Source organism: Oryza sativa, chromosome 1, assembly GCF_034140825.1.
Source record: "Oryza sativa Japonica Group chromosome 1, ASM3414082v1".
Classification (NCBI taxonomy): Eukaryota; Viridiplantae; Streptophyta; class Magnoliopsida; order Poales; family Poaceae; genus Oryza; species Oryza sativa.
Genome location: NC_089035.1, coordinates 12,366,533 through 12,386,441, shown reverse-complemented (window position 1 = coordinate 12,386,441; position 19,909 = coordinate 12,366,533). Strand labels below are relative to the sequence as shown.

The window sequence follows — 19,909 nt, the reverse complement described above, 5'->3', positions numbered from 1 at the left end:
CGACGTCACGAGGAGGGAAGCAAGATAACGAAAAGATTTTTTTCGTTTCCCTTGTCGCTGTAGCCGTGGGCTACTGGGCCGTGGGCCGTGGGCCTTGTTTGTCTCAAACTAACGGTAGAGTTGAGAATTTGATTTGGGACTCTCTTCATCGTGGCTATCAGCAAGCATCACCAAGAGCTCCCAAATCGACTTACAATCCTGAAATATTAGGATTCAGCTACCAAGTGGATCCATCCTGTTTATGGGGCAAACCAACCAAATATTGGGATTCAATTTTTCGTGTCTTTTCAAGGAGGGGTGGTTATTGGGCCCAATTGATAGTCCCAATTCAGAATTTCTGGAAGTCAAATATGAGGGGGAAATTGGGAAGTGATTTTGTAGGTAGTTATTTAGATTTACTCCATCCATTTTATATCATAAGTCATTTTAATTTTTTTATATATCAAATTTCTTTAAATTTGATTAAGTTTATAGAAAAATATAGAACATCTACATAACCAAATTAGTCTCACTAAATCTAACGTTGAATATATTTTGATGGTATGTTTGTTTTGTGTTGAAAATGTTGTTATGTTTTTCTATAAATTTAGTTTAACTTTAAAAATCTGACTTATAAAAAAATAAAAATGACTTATAATATAAAATGATGGGAGTAAATTTTAAGGGGTTCTTTTTTCTCTTGAGATATGTTTCATACCTTTTGTTTATGTATGAATGGATTTATTCTTCTTTAGTGAATCCAAGAATGGCGGAATTAAATTGTTCAATTGTTAGAGTATGTGAGTGCACGAATACAATATACCTCCGTTTCACAATGTAAGACTTTCTAGCATTGCCTATATTCATTTAGATGTTAATAAATCTAGACATATGTATGTGTTTAGATTCATTAATATCTATATGTATGTGGGCAACGCTAGAAAGTCTTACCATGTGAAACGGAGAGAGTATCAAATTGTTCTATTGCTGATAAGTACAGTAGAAATTTTTACATATTTCGTAGGTCGATTATATCATCCCAAATTGGACCGTGTAACTTTGCCATTTTTTCAGTTTGGACCACCACAAACAACCCGTATTATGAAATACAGAAAAAATATCTCATCAACAACCTCAATCAAATCGACTTTGGTACACACCAGTTAACTTTTCCATCTATATGCATGTCATATTTCACCAGAATGGAGGGCATACAGATACAGGAATAGTAAAGAGAGTTAATTAGGTGATCCAAATCGAAAAATAGCAAAGTTATGGCCAGTTCAAAATAAAAAAGATTAGTTTAATGATGGTCAAAATAAAACTTCAATAATATAAGGCAGTACTTTTGAGTGCGTACGTACGTCGTTTTAAAATGTAGATATATTTTAGGATAGAACTGGGGAAGTAGATCGATATTTTGTGCGTATATAATTCGGAGTAGCAATCACGTTGTTGGTTCGTTCATAGAGAGAAACCATCGAGTGGTAGGTCAGTACTCTAGCTACGCTATTTGTTGGCTGCTGTCAATGTTGTGTACTAATCATATCCCCCGGTTATTTTACTTGCAAGGAAAGGTTAACCCCCCTGTAAGTTCGTAGCAAGTAAGAACACAAAGCGAAGCAACCAACCAAACGATGCGATAACTACAACTATGGTGGTTGTTGATTGGTCTTATTCATGCCGAGGTATATATATATTCATCATGTACTTCTGTAAACAACATCAATATTGATCAAACAGTGCTGCAAATATAATATCAAACATGTTTTCGTGGTTGGCTTTTTTTTTCCCGCCGCGCCGGCAGAACGAAGCCAGCCGAAATTCGTTAAGATTGGAGGAAAATTCACAGTTAGCTTTGATGGCCAAAAGTTTCCATGTCCGAAAATTTGTGTGCCATTCTATACATCTTGATCAGCTAGTTTAGCAAGACTAGCTAGATTTTTCTAGGTCCAAAATAAATTAAAGATGGAGTGTGGGGGTATTTGGGGGCTATTTTAGTGAGCCATTTTGTATATATTTCATATTTAGAATTTAGACTTGCAAAGGCCGGAAGTTGTAGATCCATTGTCAGTTTAAAATATAGACCTAACAAATTTATTTTAGTATGCAAAATCCATATTCTCTAGGGATCGAGAAGTTAAAAGCTTTGCAAAAACAAATAGTTGGAGAGTATTAAGAATACACATAATTGGGTCATCCAATTAAATCCTATATATAAGAAATTTGAACACGCCGTGTCAAACCGATTATCCAACATGCCACATGATTGTTTATGATTTCCCTGCTATAACATAGAGAATGAGCAGAGAGAATTTCAAGCGCCAGTGCTTGATCAACCATCGATGATCACATAAGTGTACATGGGATTACATATGAATATGCCAAAGTGTTTGCACTGCAGAGACAGATGTTTCCTTTTAGACGAATGCTTCAAATGATACGTGGTACCCTCACATAGAATTTTTCTATTGCTCCATAGGAGTCAACTTGGAGATGGCAGTTTCTCATATCCTCTTTTTTTTTTATGATCTTTTCCAGAAGAACAAGAAAACAATCCTACTCACAGAGGACGGGGGAATGTACTCTTTTGTCAAACACTCTTTTGTTGTTGCTTTTGCCAATAAATTAATAAGCTAGACTTTTAGCAATGGTACAAAATTTTCAATATGGTCCTCTGGCATCATTATCTGAGATGACAAAAATGCACATATTGTGTGAATCTGTGCATTGGTACAAAAGCAATGCATGCACGACCTTACTTAAGAAGATACTCCAACCTACTACATATTTGTTCAAAATATAGATTGACATCGGATGGCCAAATGCTTTGGCTGATCAGCCAAAGCTGTCTCCAATTCAGCCAAACTACAATACATATTGGTTAGCTTATTTTGCTTAAATGGCTGATCAGCCAAAGCATTTGGCCATCCGATGAGGCCGTGATAAGATATTAGCCTTGCATGTAGGCAGTTCTAGTTTATCCTTAAATACCAAATGGTGTAAATGGGTAGGACATGCGTGATACATTTCCTGTATTACGTTGTAAATCGAGTGAATAGCTAATTTAGTCTCTCAAGTTTTACCGAATGCTCAATTTAGTCCTTGAGGTTTTATTTTGTCCATATAGGTCCTCTAAGTATGTGTTTTTGCTTAAAATTATCCTTGGGTCCACTTAATATACCATATGGCTATATCTAGTCAACATTTATGTTATAAAATTTCCCTTTTACCCTTAATTTGTGTACAACAATACACTAGAAAAGTAAAAACCAAGATGAATAAACAACATTACAGATATACTTCCTATTATTTCAACATTTGCACATGAAACTTAAGCCTAATGGCTATGGTATACACTTGCAAGTACATAATTTATTTTCGTTTTATATAAATTACTATGCATTATCTAACAAAAAAAATCATTGCACGTAATTTTTTCTCTTATATATGTGAATGAAGGGGGTATAACTATCATTTATCAAGAGAGTAGTTGGTTATATTTAGCCATATAGATTCTAAGTGGGTTCAAGGATAAGTTTGAACTAAAATGAAAACTTAAAGGACTAGTATTGACAGATTGAAACATTAAGGACTAAACTGAACCTCAGATGAAACTTGGAGGACCTCTTTAGCTATTCACCCTTGCAAATCAAGGTATTGCAAAAAAAAACAAAAAAGCTTTAGCCAAGTTTAGTATTAGTCTCAATGTTAAACTAGCATGGCCTTTCTGTCAAATTTGGATGAGAAAATTTGGTGATCAACATTAAAGTTTTGACTAAATCTTCTTGAACATCAAATTTTTATAACCTCATGTGACTAAATCTTCTTGAACATATGGTAGGTTAACATCATGTGTTTTGTACTCATGCAAACTAATACTCTGTTTTACAAAACCTAACTATTTTCTTAGGGAAAATTTACTATTCACCATATTCTAAAAAGGCAATGCCCAAATGTTACTCTCTCAGATTTTCGTTCTCAATTATCACTCGGTCCCCACTCAAACTCCCGCATGGGCCACATTTATCACTTATTTTGTCACGTGGTATTTTTTTTTTGCAAATAACCTCCATCCGATGTCATGCTTCTGGCAAAAACACGGTAATGCCCATGGGCCCACATTGTAAGACCTCTTCCCTACCCAGCTACTCCAACTTGAGAGAGGGGAGAAGAAATGAAGAGGTGGAGTAGCAATGAGGTTGGTGCCAGCCATGGAGTTAGAAGGGCGAAATGAAAGGAGGGGATGGTGGTGGATGCATGCGAGTACGCCGGTGGCGGGGAGAGGTTCCAGGGAAGAGGCAATGCACGGAGGGAACCGATAGTGGTCTGATGAGCTCGGGCAAAGGAGGCAACCGACGCTAATAGCTCAAGTGCAGATTGGCGATGTCGCTTACGTTGTGGTAGAAGGTACTCAACGTGGACTCCTGTCGTGGTTCAGGTGTTGTATCAGTGATGGAGAAGGTTCGATGGTGTCAGCTTGTCGCCAAGGCAGCAGACGATGACGACTGTGGTGGTGACTACTTGGGGACCCCGACCATGGCCATCCTTGAGGCAGAAGATGACGAAGACATGCCTTTGCTGCCCGAGAGCCTCACCTGCAGGGGAGGAGAATTGCCACCATATCACCGAGATTCTCTACGAGGCTAGTTGGCGCCGGCACCGCATTTGCTGCCAGGGAGGACGCAGCAGTGCTGGAGTTCCTTCAATCTCGCCAGCAGCTGCTCTTCTCTTCTCCTCTCTGCTTAGCTAGGGCAAGGTAGGAAAATACTTATAGCTAGGCCCAAGGTTATTTTTCATCTTTTTGCCTAGAGCACCATGTCAAACGGGGGGCTATTTGCAAAAATGCACCACGCGGACAAGAAAAGTAGCAAAATTAGCATATGGGAGAGTTTGAGCAAGTAGTAGGCGGCAAATGAGAATGAAAATTTGAGAGTGGCATCTTGCCATTAATGTTTTTGGGAAGATGGCAAATAGTATTTCTTTTTACCCATTTTTTCATGTATATCCATTTAAAAAAACTACTTACTACGAGGATTATCACAAATTTCCCATCCTGTATTCTTAAATTAATACTTAAAAGGATAATAAATAAATACATTATGCATTTAGAAGGGGGTACTTGTCGACGGGCTATACCAGCAGACAGTATTTGTAGAGTAAAGGGATCATTGGAACCATGGTATATGCGAGATTTGAGTAAAAGATCGTTGGAAGAGATTTTTATATAAGTTCAGGCCACTTAAGTGACAGGTAATAGCCCTACTCCTGTTGGCTGAAGCTAGTCTTGCCTTTATATATCAGTATCTCACGAGCACAATATTTGGGGATGACCTAATGTAGTCTCTATCGACTTGGCGGCATGGAGCTTTCTCACGTAGTCGACGGATAGTGTAGTCTTATTTCTCAAACATGAACTCAATGAAATTGGAGGTAACTCTAGATCCCTCATGTCGGACTCTTAGGATCCAGATTGGGTTTGTCGGGGGAGGCTAATGCACGCGTAAGCGCCAACAATTTAGCTGGCGCGCGCGGGCCTCCTCCCGTTCAGCGTGCTTTTCTTTTTATTTTTATTTTTCTTTTTTTTACGTTTTTGGCGTTCATATCCATGTGCTTTTTTCTTTTATTTTCTCGCCGTTTCTTTCTAATTTTTTTAATCTTTCGCACACCTCTTTACAAATGTAGAGTTGAAAGTTTCTAATTTTGACTTGAAAGTTTTTAAATTTTGACTTGAAAGTTTTCAAATTTTAACTTGAAAGTTTTTAAATTTGAGTTGAAAGTTTTCAAATTTTAAGTTGAAAGTTTTCAAATTTGACTTGAAAGTATTCAAATCTGGGTTGAAAGTTTTCAAATTGGGGTTGAAAGTTTTCAATCGGGGTTGAAAGTTTTCAAATCTGACTTGAAAGTTTTCAAATCTGGGTTGAAAGTTTTAAATTTGAGTTGAAAGTTTTTCAAAAGTTTTAAATTTGAGTTGAAAGTTTTTCAAATTTGAGATGAAAAGTTGAAAGTTTTCAAAATTTGACTTAAAAAGATTCAAATTTCAAGTTGAAAGTTTTTAAATCTGAGTTGAAAATTTTTAAATTTGGGTTAAAAGTTTTTAAAATTTGACTTCACGTATAAATTTCTTTTCAATCTATTACTTAAAAAAAATCTTCGGAAAAAAACAAATCTTATCTTGATTATCTTCATTATCTAAATCTAATGATTTTTACACACTAAATCTAACGGATTAGTTACGCACGCCGTGAAAAAAAGAATCCCAGAAAAAAAATCGCGCCGACGCGCGGTACCGCGTATACGCGTGGGCCGTGGGCCGGAAGCGCGCGCCGGCAGCGCGTACGCGCGAATTAGGATTCTCGAGGTTTGTGTAGGCTTGTCTTGGTGTATGTTAGCTTATCTTGGATTGTCTAGCTCTGTTGGTATGTTGCATGTATTCCCTCCTCCTAAGCGGTTATGTATTTATACCCAACGATGTCCACTTTGTCCAGATATAACTAGTAAGACTAATATGGATACGATCCGAGTAGTCCTTATAGTGCTCGAGTGGAACTTTGATTTTCCTTTCTTATCCAGATCACTTCCTTATGGTGGATCCCGTCGAGCCCAACCCAAAACTTTTGGACATGCTTTATCCATAACCCCGACAATACTCATGGACTTTCTTATTATCCGTTTCCTAGTGCATCTATTAGTCTTATCAAATTTCAACGCAAGATACAACTTATACATAGAGAGAAAAAAGAAAAATGTTTTTAAAAGTAAAGTGAAACATTTTCAATAGTTTGAAATGTAAAATGAGTCAAAAAAATTATTTAGGGGCTAAATACTCCAAAGCAGGGTTTCCCAAACCGTCGGTGCCGGGGTTACCGCGCCCCGGCGGTAAGCACGGTTACCGCGCGGTAACTGTGAAAAACCGTACAAAACCGTGCAAAATTTATCAAAAATTCAAATTATTTTTAAAAATTATTTGAATTTAAGGAGGTTACCACGGTATTTATATTACCGTACCCCTGCGGTAAGCCCGGTAACCGCGGTAATGACGCGGTTACCGGTGGTAAGGGAAACCCTGCTCCAAAGATGTAGTTCGAGCAAGTAAAATAGATACTCAACATGTACAAGTATAAAACTTTAGATACGTGGGATTAACACGTCATCAAAAGGTAGGGGAGGGGAGGGGGGTGCATATATGGCAATGGCAAGAATAGCAAGAGGCGAGCGTAGGTTCTTCCCATTTGGCGGTTGGCAGCGGAAGGAAAGGAGAGAAAAGAGGGGGGGAAGGCCAGGCCAACCGGAGCGAAGGAAAGCCAGGGAGTAATAAATCGAGAGAGAAACGGCCAAAAAAGAAACCAACAACAAGAAAGAAATCAAGCAAGCAAGAAGAGACGAGACGAGGGAGAGAAGGAGAAGAGGGGGCCGGCCGCGGGCGTCGTCGTGTTCCTCCCCCCCTCTCTCTCCTCTCCTCTCCTCTCGATCTCCATCCTTCCTTCCATCCATTCCTCCCCGCACCCTTCGCATTGCTCTCGTCGTCTCGATTCGGTCGAGGATCTCCAGGAAAAGAGGTATTACTACTGCTTCTCCCTTCTTCTTCTTTGATTCTTTGATTCTACTGTTGTTGTTGTTCTTTGGTTCTTTGATTTTGCCGTTGTTTTTGTTGTGTTATTTTGGTTCTTGATCAGTTGATCGTCTTTTTTTCCTTTTCTTTTAATCTTTGTGGGGTTGTAAGATTTGTTGTATATTGTTTTGATTTTGTTCTCTTTTTGTTTTCATCGATGTGCAAGAAATTAATCTTCGTGTTTCCCGTCGATCAGCACTCGATCGATCTTCCCCATGAGAGGAGGAAGAAAAAATGTAGGACGAAATGCATAGCCGTTTCTTGTTCGTGCAACGGCCGCAAGAACGGTTACCGATCAAGAAAAATGAGTGATCTGTTTCTTGATTCCTTTTCCCCCACCAGTAGATGAAAAAAACGGGTGCAATAAATGCCTCCAGCTTTTTTGATACGACCTCCTCTTCCGATTTACGTTTCGATGTCAGATACTGTTGTGTTTTCAGTCGGCTGGGGTTTGATCATCGGATAAGTAAAATGTTTTTTTTTTCTTCTGCGCATCTCGATTGAATATAGTTTGATGCAAATGCGTATTTGTTTTCCTGTCGTCTTGGATGTTAGGAGGAAGCGATATGGGTTGCTTTTCATGCTGCGGAGCGGATGATGTCGGCAAGAAGAAGAAGCGCGACGATCCTTACGTCCCGATCCCTGATCCAGGTTGCTAATCCTCTCTCTCTTTGCTTTTCACCTCCGTGTTGTTTGATCATGGTTGCAAATCGATGGAAGCAGTGAATTCATTCTTGATCGAACAAACTATTGCTTCCAGATTTGATGCAAAATTTTGATGTTAGCAGGCACTGTTTGTTGGTTGAACTTTGCAAAAGGGATACTGTCCTCTTTTATCCAATAAAAAAAGTATGCGTGATAATGTGTTTAGATAATTCTGTTACATTGCACTTGGGTATTGCATTGCATTCCCTTGTGTTTCTTCAATAGATAGGGGTAATAGTAAATAATGCCAGATGGAGGAGGAGTGCCCAAATAGCTAGTTGAATGAATTGGTAAACAAATATGTCAGACATTATTTAATTAGTTGCCTTGAAAAAGTTGCACTTGCATGCAAATAAAATTCATCAATACAAACAAACAGCTTGTTGCCAACCCTGTTTTAGATTATATGATCTGTGTTTTCTTTATCAGAAATCCCTTATCATCATTTCATTTTTTTTTTGTCTCTCTTTCAAAGGGAATGGTCAATTCCTTTTTTATCTTTTTATATTGTATCCTTTCAAATCGATATAGTCAATACAAAACTGCCATTACCTCTAAAAAATTTGTATTCCAAGTTTGTCGACTGGAAATATGTGTGATTTTTTCATCAGACTATTTCTCAGCACATGAGAATCAAGTTTTGAGGTATAGTTCAACTCAATACAATCTAAAACTACACAGGAATGGATAAATAAATAAATTTAACCTTGAAAAAAAAGTTAAAACATGTCTCATTGCATAAATCAGCATCGCTGAAAGCCAGGAGTTTTTCAGCTTAGCATTTTTTTTTTGGTAGCAAAGGGCAAGGAGCCCCCATTTCTATTACCAGAAATGTAACTTGCTACAAAGTTCTTACATCTACTGAAACTGAAAAGACAGAAATGCCAGCATAGAATGATGTGATTTCATTAAAAATGTTCCACACGCAGGTGGTAACTATGGACGTAGCAAGCCCGGGCCCCCAGCCCCTTCGCGTTCTCCCCCCACCAGCAGAAATCTGCCAATTGCAGTACCGGCAATTCCCCTTGATGAAATAAAGGGAATAACCAAGAACTTCAGCAGTGATGCTCTCATCGGAGAAGGCTCGTACGCCAGAGTTTTCTTTGGTGTGCTGAGAGATGGCAGGAGATCTGCGGTGAAGAAGCTCGACTCCAGCAAACAGCCTGATCAAGAATTCCTTGTGCAGGTTCTGACACTCTTTTCTTTCATTCTATATGACTATATCTTGTCAATGTATATATGATGCAACGGACTAGCTTCGTCTCACCTACATTTTTCTTTTTCAGGTTTCAGCCGTTTCACGACTGAAGCATGAGAATATTATCCAACTTATCGGATATTGCGCTGGAGGGAGCATCCGTGTTCTTGCTTATGAGTATGCACCGAGGGGCTCCTTGCATGACATTCTCCATGGTGAGGAATATATAACCTTTCTTTATTTTGATATTACTCTTAGTTTGTCGCACTCATGAAGAAATGCTATCCGAATACTGTAAATGGCATTAGACCAGAAGGATTCAAATTAGCATTTACATTGTCCTCATTGGTATGAATAATGTAACCAAACAAAATAGATTGATTGGCAATTTATGATGTACTATTAGCATTTATATTGATTGGCTCGTACATTATTAATGCATGGCTGATGCGTATCTGGATCATGATCACAGGTAAAAAGGGTGTGAAGGGAGCTCAGCCAGGACCAGCTCTATCATGGATGCAGCGAGTGAAGATTGCCTTGAGTGCTGCAAAGGGGCTTGAGTTCCTGCACGAGAAGGCGGAGCCTCGTGTCGTCCACCGTGACATCAAATCCAGCAACATTATGCTCTTTGACAACGATGTTGCGAAAGTAGGAGACTTCGATGTATCCAATCAGTCCCCGGACATGGCGGCTCGCCTCCACTCCACTCGTGTTCTTGGCACCTTCGGTTATCATGCTCCTGAGTATGCACCCAAACATTTCATGTTCTTGATCTGTTACTCATCAAGTAGGCAATTTTTAGGATGAAATGTGCTCTTATACGACTGTACTTACTGTTCTATTTTGGAATCTGCCAGGTACGCGATGACAGGGCAGCTTAGCACGAAGAGCGATGTCTATAGCTTCGGAGTCGTGTTGCTGGAGCTTTTAACTGGTCGCAAACCGGTCGATCATACGCTGCCCCGTGGCCAGCAGAGTCTTGTGACATGGGTACTGATCTTTCCATCATCCATGAAAACTTTGTCTTGGCTCTTGACAAGATGAACAAACAACTCATGTACTGTGGACTGTATTGACAATATTGCAGGCTACTCCAAGGCTAAGTGAAGACAAGGTGAAGCAATGCGTGGATCCAAGGCTTGAAGGGGATTATCCTCCCAAGGCTGTTGCCAAGGTAAAAATAACTTGTGTTCCAGATGGTTTCTGTTCCTATCAAGTAACACAAATTTCAATGCATACTGATTAGGTTGCACCAGATTTTAAACATGACCATGTTCCAGTTAATATACTAAACAGAACATACTAGAGACATTTTTCTTTATCAAATTGCACAGCTTTTTTTTTGCGGGAAAGTACAATGGAAACTACAATTATTACCTTTTTTTTTCTAAGAACACAAAACATTTTCATCTTGAATTAGGAGAGCATATCAAGCATTTTCTGTCCTATATATACATCTGAACTACTAGTACATTATAACAACAAAGAGTTTACATCTCAAATAACCAAGTGGCAGCCTGGATTTTTTATATATATATAATGGAAATGGTTTAGCCTCTGCCATTAGGCACAGTGGTAGCCCGAAATCACGTATGCCATGATTCTTACCAGCTTGATGGTTTTGGCAACTTAAACAGATGGCTGCCGTAGCTGCGCTGTGCGTGCAGTACGAGGCGGACTTCAGGCCCAACATGAGCATCGTCGTCAAGGCTCTGAACCCACTCCTCAACAGCCGCCCGAACAATCGCCCCGCCTCCTTCACCGACGCCGGCGAGCGATCCGGATTATGAGCACGCCATGACCATTTTTCTCATCGGACTCCGGTGACACCACGACGACGGGAGGGAAGGCTCGGTTTCCATGGATTCCAAATGTGTAAAAATTCAGTGGAAATGAAGAGGGTAGCTCTGCTGCTGCCTGTCTTGTTCTTGCCTCGATCTCCAGACTCCTGTTGCTGTAAATTGTCGCAATCCCTCCTGATTATGTGTTCCTCTCGACCTCTTGTAGTAGTTTGAGAAATGGATGAATATATATACTTCTTGCTTGTCCACTTTTAGCTTCCACTGTCACCAGACAAGTTTTGTTGTTCTGCGTACAATGGGCAGATTAATAATTCTCATCTCATCATTTGATCTAAGGCCGATAAGCGGCCGTGGAAAAATGAACTAAGCAACGAAAAATAATTTATGAGTAAAACTTTTATTTTCTTGTATGTTTTTAGCTGTGTCAGACTGTCACTGCGCAAGACATTGGCACACTGCACTCTGTGTGTAACTATGGCCGAGTTTAGTTTCAAACTTCCAGCTTTTCCATCACGTCAAAACTTTTCTACACACATAAACTTCTAACTTTTCCATCACATCGTTCCAATTTCAACCGAACTTCTAATTTTGGCATGAACTGAACACACCCATCATGTTATACTTCTACTCCTTCACACACTGCACTTTGTGTGTAACGATGTTATACTTCTACTCCTTCCTCTTCCAACAAGAGGATTTCTGATTTCCTCTTCCAACAAGAGGAGTATTTCCAGGTCACACCTTGGAAGGTTAACAACAAACCATTGCAAGTTGTTGAGTGTAAGCTTCACTTCTACTGAAATCATTGAAAGAAGATGGAAGGCCCTAACAACCAGTTTGCCTGAGGCCAATACTTGGTGTAGACCCCAAGCAGGCCAGCAGTACTTTTTGTCCTCCTGGATATACATTTGGTTCAAGTCTTCGAGTTATAAGGTATATACTTCCTCTATTTCAGGTTATAAGATTTTCTAACATTACCCACATTCATATAGGCGTGTTAATGATGGTTCAAGTCTTCGAGTTCTAAGGTATGTACTTCCTCTATTTCAAGTTATAAGATTTTCTAGCATTACCCATATTCATATAGGCGTGTTAATATCATCATTAGCACGCCTATATGAATATGGGTAATGCTAGAAAATCTTATAACCTGAAAGGCTGAAACAGAGGTAGTAACCACTATCCAGAATTCTGTTCCACTCAGTTCAGCTGGTTCCAGATCTGCTAGTGAACTTGAAATCTGACATTCTGAACAGAACTCTTCAGAGTATTTTGCCCATTTTTCTCAATACAGGGCATTGTGTCAGTATCGCACTGGAACTTGTCAAGTACATTTTTTTCTTAACTGAAAATGCCAGCATCTGGGGTATTTCAAAACGGGCAGAGGCTTCCAATTGGAATATATATCATTCACAAATATTCGGGTTCGACCAGTATTCATAATGCTACAACTGTACACACTGTTAAAAACTTACAACAACAAATTGTCAAGACCACCGTTAAGTATATGTATATATATATATAAATTCATAAGTAGAAAAACCAACACCTTGTCTACAAATAAATCATAAACCGTTACAGCCACGAAAAAGAAGAAAAAAAAGGAATGAGAACCAATGTGTCTTCGAGCTTCTTTTGTATTCAAGCTTCAGCAATGGCGGTTACCAATTCGTCAGCAGAAACAGAGGGGGGACGGTCCGTTATGGACCAAAGGAATATAATAGGAGAGGAATGCTGGATGTTCTCATTTGGAAGATGAGGCTCTGCTCCTGCTTGGTTTGGAATCTGGATTGTCACTCTTGTCCGTGTCGGAGTTGTTGTCCCTTTGGGAATCCATTTCGGTGCTCCCTCCACGGTTGTGCTTAGATCTTCTGTCCTGCTTCCATACAATTTATCTGATCAGTATGGCATGAATCATGTGCCAGCTAATATTTGGAGTACAATGCTAAGAACAGAGTTAATTCAAGACTGCCACATAATCAGGTGAAATGTTTCAAATGGAAGTAAAGAAAGAACTAAAGTAAAACATGCATTAAGAAAACAAGGATAAAGTCCTTATTTCCTGTAATACAGTAATACATACCCCACGAGGAATTGGGTCATCCGATTCCAGCATCCTCACAACTTGACCCATCTTTGGTCTCTTTTCTGAATCTGGATCCACACATCTCAGAGCAGTTAAAAGTGCACGCTTGAGAGCTCTTGTCGAAGGCCGGGTCTCTATGGTGGGATCCACCACCTCCTCTGATCGCCTGCTAGCAACCATCATTTTTAGCCAGTCAACAAGATTTACCTGCATGTGGCACAAATCAAAATGTCCAATCAAAGAAGCAGAGAGAATGTTTTCTTTCCTTTTATTAAAGGAACCGTTAACAGGAGACAAACAGCAATCAGCACTGTGTCATAAAATCAAATATTGTAGATGATACTTTATTCTGCAATAGCCAAGTTATGCTATTTTTTCAATGAACTCCGAAATATTAAATATGCAGCAGCATAGTTGTTAGCTGCATTAGGTTTCGGATGGTACTTTCAAGCCAATAGTTGCTACATGTGTGGTCTTGGATAATGATTTGACAGGCTGGCCCAACAATTTACAGCATTGCTAGAAGCTTTTCCAACTCAAGGACAGCTAGGTTAAATTGTTACACTTCATAGCTAGACTGCTCTGAAGATGTTCAGATGGCAATTTATGTAACTTCAATGCCGTAGCTTCCAGGCCAGTCCAATATATCAGGACGCACGAAGGGCAGGAACAACAGTAGTGTCAGCAATCTATGGTTGGATAATGTTCACTTGAAGTGTTGTAAAACAAATGTCACAATGTTGCTTCAGTTAGACTATTGATTATTGTCTGATCTTTCCTTCAAGTGTAGTAGAGCGATGTAGTTTTATTTATCACTTCTGAAGTGAATTGGTAGAGCTCGTGCCATGTTTACCTGGTCAGCTTAAGTAAAATAGAATAATAACAAAATTTCTGGAAGGGCACAGATATCTGCAGCATGCTTATATGTCTATGATGTTGTGCGTCACATTTAAGCAGAATTTCAGTGTCATTATCCAGCCAGTTTAGTATATATAGCCTACAACCTCAGATAAAGGAAACAGTTCCAAGTCTAACGAACATCACAAGCGTCTAAGCCAATGGCATAAACATTATGTCCTGTTATGAAATAGGAGAAAATATCCACAAAAGCACAAGAATTACACAGCACACAACTGCACGTATAGAACAACTTATAGGTCAACATTAAGCATTCTAGATCATAATAAAAATAATTAAACTTGGAGTTAAGAGACTCAATTTGGTGAGATGCAGCATACCATACACAAGTATAAAAGGAGAATGCACATGGATGTTATCAGAACAAATTATTTTAACCAATTTATCAATACCTCATTCGCTGGACGACCATAGTCAACAGGATCCCTCCCTGTAATTGCTTCTAGAAGTACTACCCCAAAGCTGTAAATGTCACTCTTTTCATTCAAGAGTCCAGTGTTTGCATACTCTGGTGCCACGTAGCTGCAATGAGTGCAATGCAACACATCATTAACTAGTACTAGCAATCTAACATTCCGTTAACCATGGAAATCTTGTTCACAATTAACACAACATACCCGAAGGTTCCCATAACCCTAGTAGTGACATGACTCTTGCCAGCACCAAGAAGTTTAGCTAAACCAAAGTCTGATACTTTGGCATCAAAATCATCATCAATCAATATATTGCTGGATTTGATATCACGGTGCACCACTTTGGGTTCAATTGCCTCATGCAAGTAAGCAAGCCTGCAGATAGGTAGTGATAATTCTTCGATTTAGTTCAATTCACACATGGAAAAAACAGGGAGAAGAGAAAGTGAACAAAGTTCAGCAACAAACCAGTTCAGTGTTGTATTAGGAATTTATGTGCTTCAGCTCAGTTATACTCAAATAAAGAGGGATGTCATGTTGTTATGCAAGTAAAATAACAGAAATAGCTCCAGGAAAGAAAAGGTAATGCAATTTGGAACATGATAGGAACATAAGATTACATTGCCCTAAGGCGGACTGACAATATAACAAAAATATGGTGAAGTACTAGCAAAAAGAAATGACATCTCCAGGAAGAACTTACGCTTTAGCTGTCCCAAGAAGAATCTTTACACGGGCCTCCCATGTAAGGGAACCACGGTGACTCATAGCTCCATGAAGCCATTGCTCTAGGTTTCCATTGTTTACATACTCATAGACAAGCATTCTGAAAAAAGCACACAAAGTTAACAAATATGTCTTAGAATTCCATACAAGTATTGCAGTCAAATGAACCTAGAGGTCTCAGAGAGCATGGAATGTCTAGAAGAATATTCTTGCTTGGTAGTACATGTAGCTTGGAAATATGAACATTGCAATAGATACAAGAGAAATATCAATACCTTTGAGTACCCTCCACACAGTAACCCAGAAGCCGGACCAAGTTCTTGTGGCGAACATGACCAATAGCCTCAACTTCAACTCTGAATTCCTTCTCGGCCTGTCCTCTGCAAGTTTACAAAACATCGATTGGAAAAACTTAAAGCTGTCTGATTTGTGGTATTGGAGACAAGAGACAAGGAGAATAAACAAAAAGATCAAACTCTGATAAGCAGGGCAAGACTTACAGGTTATTGAGAAGCTTCTTAACAGCAACAGGAGTGCCATTGATCAGTTGGCCACGATAAACTACACCATATCCACCCTCACCAAGAATGTTATCCTTTGAAAAACGGCTAGTAGCAACTTCCAGATCCCTCAAAGTAAACCAATGGCCCCAGCCTAGGTAAGAGAACTCTGGCAGGCCAACCAAAGGTGAAGGAGCAGTTATTGCATGAGCTGAATTATGCCGAAATGTTCCTGAGCCTCCTTCATCAGCTGACTGGAATCCTAAATCCTTGTCCATGTAACGGAATGATCCTGAGTGGCTCTCATCGCCACGCTTCGATTTGCTTACACCCAAATGGACCATGACCTTGTCTGACTCCTTCTCACTAGACTTGTCTTGGATTGTCATCAGGACTCCATCATGTGCTGCAAAATCGCTTGTTGGGACTTGCTCCACCCTCACTTCCTTGATTTCCTTGGAAATGGCAGGGATTTGGGTGATTGGGATATTTGCCGAAGCCCGTCTAACCCTCTTCCGACTCCGGATCGTGAGCCACACGGTTACAAAGAAGATGACCACCATGAAAGCCCCCAAGACAATGCATATGACCTCCCATACTTTGAGATGCAAAGGGCCAGTTGGCGAAGAGAGATGATCTTTCAGACTTGGCGATGACGGGGACGACGAAGGAGCCTCCATAGCGGAATGTCAATGCTTCGCTCCTGCAAACAAACAAATTCAGATGACCACGTTAGCTGCCCATCTAGCTCAGCTGCAATTACCACACAATGCAGTAAATACTAATGTCCTTACAGCTCTTTTCGCAGTGAAAAACAAATGCAAGCATCTACATTCGCAGTACGAGCGTATAATAATTCCCGATTCATGAACTACTACTACAGAGCGCCAATTAAGACAAACGAGTACACTATCTTGGGCTGGAAGGGAAGCAAAGGCAAGAAGTTACTGCTCCTCTGCTCCAAGGCTGTACAGGGGATTAAATTCCCGCAATGCCGATCACGGTACGAACCCAACCCTGTACCGACATGCACAAGGATCAACAGCTAGCACATTTAATTCTCTTTTTTTTTCACCGTGTTTGTTCGCCGCCCTGGACCTGGAGGAAAGATCATGGCCCTTGAGGGCGTTTTACACGTGAAGCAATCCTCAGCAAGCAAGTACAAAGTGGAGTACGAACCAAGCAGCCGCTGCTAGCTAGAGCTACCATGGTTGGCAAGACTTTACATCTTCTTCCCACAGTTGGCAAGAAAAAAGATACTAGTTGCTTTGTTTTCCTCTCTTTATCTTTTCTAGCTTGATTTCTTGCAACCAAAAGGACAAAAGAAAGATGGTTCCTTTTATCAAGAATCATCAATCATCCATTCCCCAAGAACTCCCCTCCTGGATCTTTTCCAGGTAACTCAACCATCCCAAGAGAAGCATTCACCCAAGAATAATAATCCGGGAAAAAAATTACAAATCAAATGCAAGAAGAGCATGACGGTCACCCCGAGATCCAGACCAAGAAACAAACAACAAAGGTAGGCACATTGCAGCAGCAATCACAATCAAGAAGAGAGGCAGAAGCAGCCACCACCTGAGAGATCTCCAGATCTCCTCCTTCACCTCCTCAGCAGCAGCAGCAGGCCACCCACCAAGAACAGCAACACCCCGGATCGACCACGCCCGAAGCTACACAAAACATCACCTCCTCTCCAACCAAAGAAAGAACTCCACACACGCACACACACAGAGCAAGCTCAGAGAATGGCGGATTCCTTCAGATTTGGGAGGTGAGGAGAGAAGAGGAGAGGAAAAAGGGAGGAGGAGGAGAGATGTGGGGAGCGGTAGGTAAGTGGTGGTATGGTATGCGTGGAGTAGTATCCGTGTGCCTCCGCTGCGCTTGCTTGCTGCGCTTTCTTGTGTCTCCCCAAAGAAAACGAAAATGGTGAGAGGAGAGAGAGAGCAGCAGCAGCAGTAGGAGTAGAAGTAGCAGCAGCTGATGCAGCGGCTGTAGCTGGAGGAGTTGGTGGCAGGGTTTCAAAAACCGCCGGGGGCCCGGTTACCGCCACCCGGCGGTACGGCGGTTACCGGCGGTAACCGCGGTAACCGCGCAAAACCGCGACAAATTTACAAATCGAAATTTGAATTCAAAAATTCGGGCAAACCGCGCGGTTTGACGCGGTAACCACGCGGTTTGGCGCGGTTACCGCGCGATGTGTAATGGGTTGCACAGTAACGGGCCGGCCCATTTTTTTTTCTTTTTCCAATTTTCAAATTTATTCTCCGTTTTGCTCTCAAATTTGAATAAATATTACTCTTTTTTGAGAAATTTCTTCACCATAAACACTATAAATCAAGCACTACCTTCACTATTTTTTTTGATTTTTTTCTTTTTTTTTTAAATTTTTGAATTTGGACGAATTTTATTAAACCGTACCGCGCGTTACGGGTAACCGTACCCCCGCGGTACGGGCGGTAACCGCGGTAACCGCGCGGTTACCGGCGGTTTTTCACACCCTGGTTGGTGGTGGCTTTGGTGTTGGTGCTGCCATTTTCTGCTTGGTTTTTCTTGGGTTTCGTTTGGTGCTTAGTGCTAAACAGCGGGATTAAAGCAACGGTTTAGAGTGTGTTTAAGAGGGCCAAAGGAGATTATTAGAATATTATTATATGGAAACTAATTTCTAAAGCTAAACATGCAAATATGTTACATCATTATCCACTAATACCCTGTTTAAATCCCACCCAAAATTTTTCACCATGTCACATCGAACGTTTAATCACATGCATAAAGTATTAAATATAGGCTTAAAATAACTAATTGTACAGATTGCGACTAATTTGCGAGACAAATCTTTTGAGCCTAAGGGCATCCTCAATATTTGTGGTGTAGTGTAATCTTAAGGTGGGCCCTATGAATAGTGAACCATTGTTAAAACTGTACTCACAATGTTATGATTAGAATTTAGTCATAAGATGGGCCCACATAGAATTGAAAAGGAATTGTTTCATCTCTTGTTCACGAAGTAAATGAGAGAGAGAAAAATATACTCTTTTTGCTTGTGGTAGACCTTAAGCATAAGGTGCACCTTAAGCTAATACTACTTTCCACAATGTATATGGCTAATTGCTTCATGATTTGACGATGTGGTGCTACAGTAAACATTTGCTAATGACGGATTAATTAGGCTTAATAAATTCATCTCGCGGTTTACGAACGAATTCTGTAATTAGTTTATTTATTAGTGCCAGAACACCCTATATGCATACTATATAATACCTGATGTGACACGCCAAAACCTTACACCCCTAGATCTAAACACCCGCTAACAATTATTATCGGAAGTATTTTAAATCTCATGCAAGTAAGTCACATCATCACTCGCCATTATTATCTAGAGTATTTTAAATATCATGCAAACCTGACATATTATATATAATTTTGTTGTATTCTTAGAACTCGATATCCAAGTAATATCAAATCATTATCTCCACATCATTTTCACATCATTTAAACATATATATATTTATCATTTCTACAATGTATAAAATGCATTCATCCAAATATCTCGCAACAATGCGCGAGATATCAACTCGAGTGGTGTTCTTTTCTCGTGAAAATGAATATGAAGATAAAGTTTTTTATGCAAAACGTGGTGGTATTAACGTATGATTGATTGAGTTTTAATTATTATAAACTTGAAAAATATATTAATATGATATTTTAGAGCATCTTTCATATAGAAAGTTTTCGCACGAAACACACTATTTAGCAGTTTAAAAAGCGTGCTACGAAAATCTTAATCTGCATCCAACTCTTGTTGGAGAAAAGAACGGGACCTTGGTATGTAAAATGAGATAAGCCACCAGCAATGATTAATTAAGTATTAATTATTTTAAAATTAAAAATAGATTAATATGATTGTTTCAAACAATTTGTCTATATTTTTTTAAAATTATATATACTATTTATCAGTTAAGTAAAC

General features: G+C 39.7%; 2 protein-coding genes across 2 annotated transcripts; one reads left to right on the top strand and one right to left on the bottom strand.

The window, feature by feature from the left end:
• Positions 1-7,192: 7,192 nt before the first annotated feature.
• LOC4326993 (pto-interacting protein 1) lies at positions 7,193-11,547 on the top strand. The gene is made up of 8 exons (XM_015766212.2): positions 7,193-7,538; positions 8,147-8,242; positions 9,226-9,482; positions 9,583-9,709; positions 9,967-10,240; positions 10,355-10,487; positions 10,585-10,671; positions 11,135-11,547. The coding sequence occupies exons 2-8, from the start codon at positions 8,158-8,160 to the stop codon at positions 11,285-11,287; spliced, it is 1,116 nt and encodes a 371-aa protein (XP_015621698.1). The 5' UTR covers positions 7,193-7,538; positions 8,147-8,157; the 3' UTR covers positions 11,288-11,547.
• A 1,137-nt stretch (positions 11,548-12,684) lies between these two features.
• LOC4326992 (probable receptor-like protein kinase At5g18500) lies at positions 12,685-17,881 on the bottom strand. Its single transcript, XM_015766211.3, has 8 exons — positions 17,521-17,881; positions 15,943-16,645; positions 15,718-15,822; positions 15,420-15,542; positions 14,921-15,091; positions 14,696-14,825; positions 13,383-13,592; positions 12,685-13,175 (listed from the first exon to the last, which is right to left on the bottom strand). The coding sequence occupies exons 2-8, from the start codon at positions 16,620-16,622 to the stop codon at positions 13,044-13,046; spliced, it is 1,551 nt and encodes a 516-aa protein (XP_015621697.1). The 5' UTR covers positions 16,623-16,645; positions 17,521-17,881; the 3' UTR covers positions 12,685-13,043.
• Positions 17,882-19,909: the final 2,028 nt, after the last annotated feature.

Excerpts from the sequence above, each read along its gene's own strand:
- LOC4326992 (XM_015766211.3), bottom strand. The coding sequence starts at position 16,622 with ATGGAGGCTCCTTCGTCGTCCCCGTCATCGCCAAGTCTGAAAGATCAT. Across the intron at positions 15,092-15,419 it reads CTTCTTGGGACAGCTAAAGC|GCTTGCTTACTTGCATGAGG; the intron begins GTAAGTTCTTCC and ends ACCTATCTGCAG. Across the intron at positions 14,826-14,920 it reads AGGGTTATGGGAACCTTCGG|CTACGTGGCACCAGAGTATG; the intron begins GTATGTTGTGTT and ends CACTCATTGCAG.
- LOC4326993 (XM_015766212.2), top strand. The coding sequence starts at position 8,158 with ATGGGTTGCTTTTCATGCTGCGGAGCGGATGATGTCGGCAAGAAGAAG. Across the intron at positions 9,483-9,582 it reads ATCAAGAATTCCTTGTGCAG|GTTTCAGCCGTTTCACGACT; the intron begins GTTCTGACACTC and ends TTTCTTTTTCAG. Across the intron at positions 10,241-10,354 it reads TTCGGTTATCATGCTCCTGA|GTACGCGATGACAGGGCAGC; the intron begins GTATGCACCCAA and ends GGAATCTGCCAG.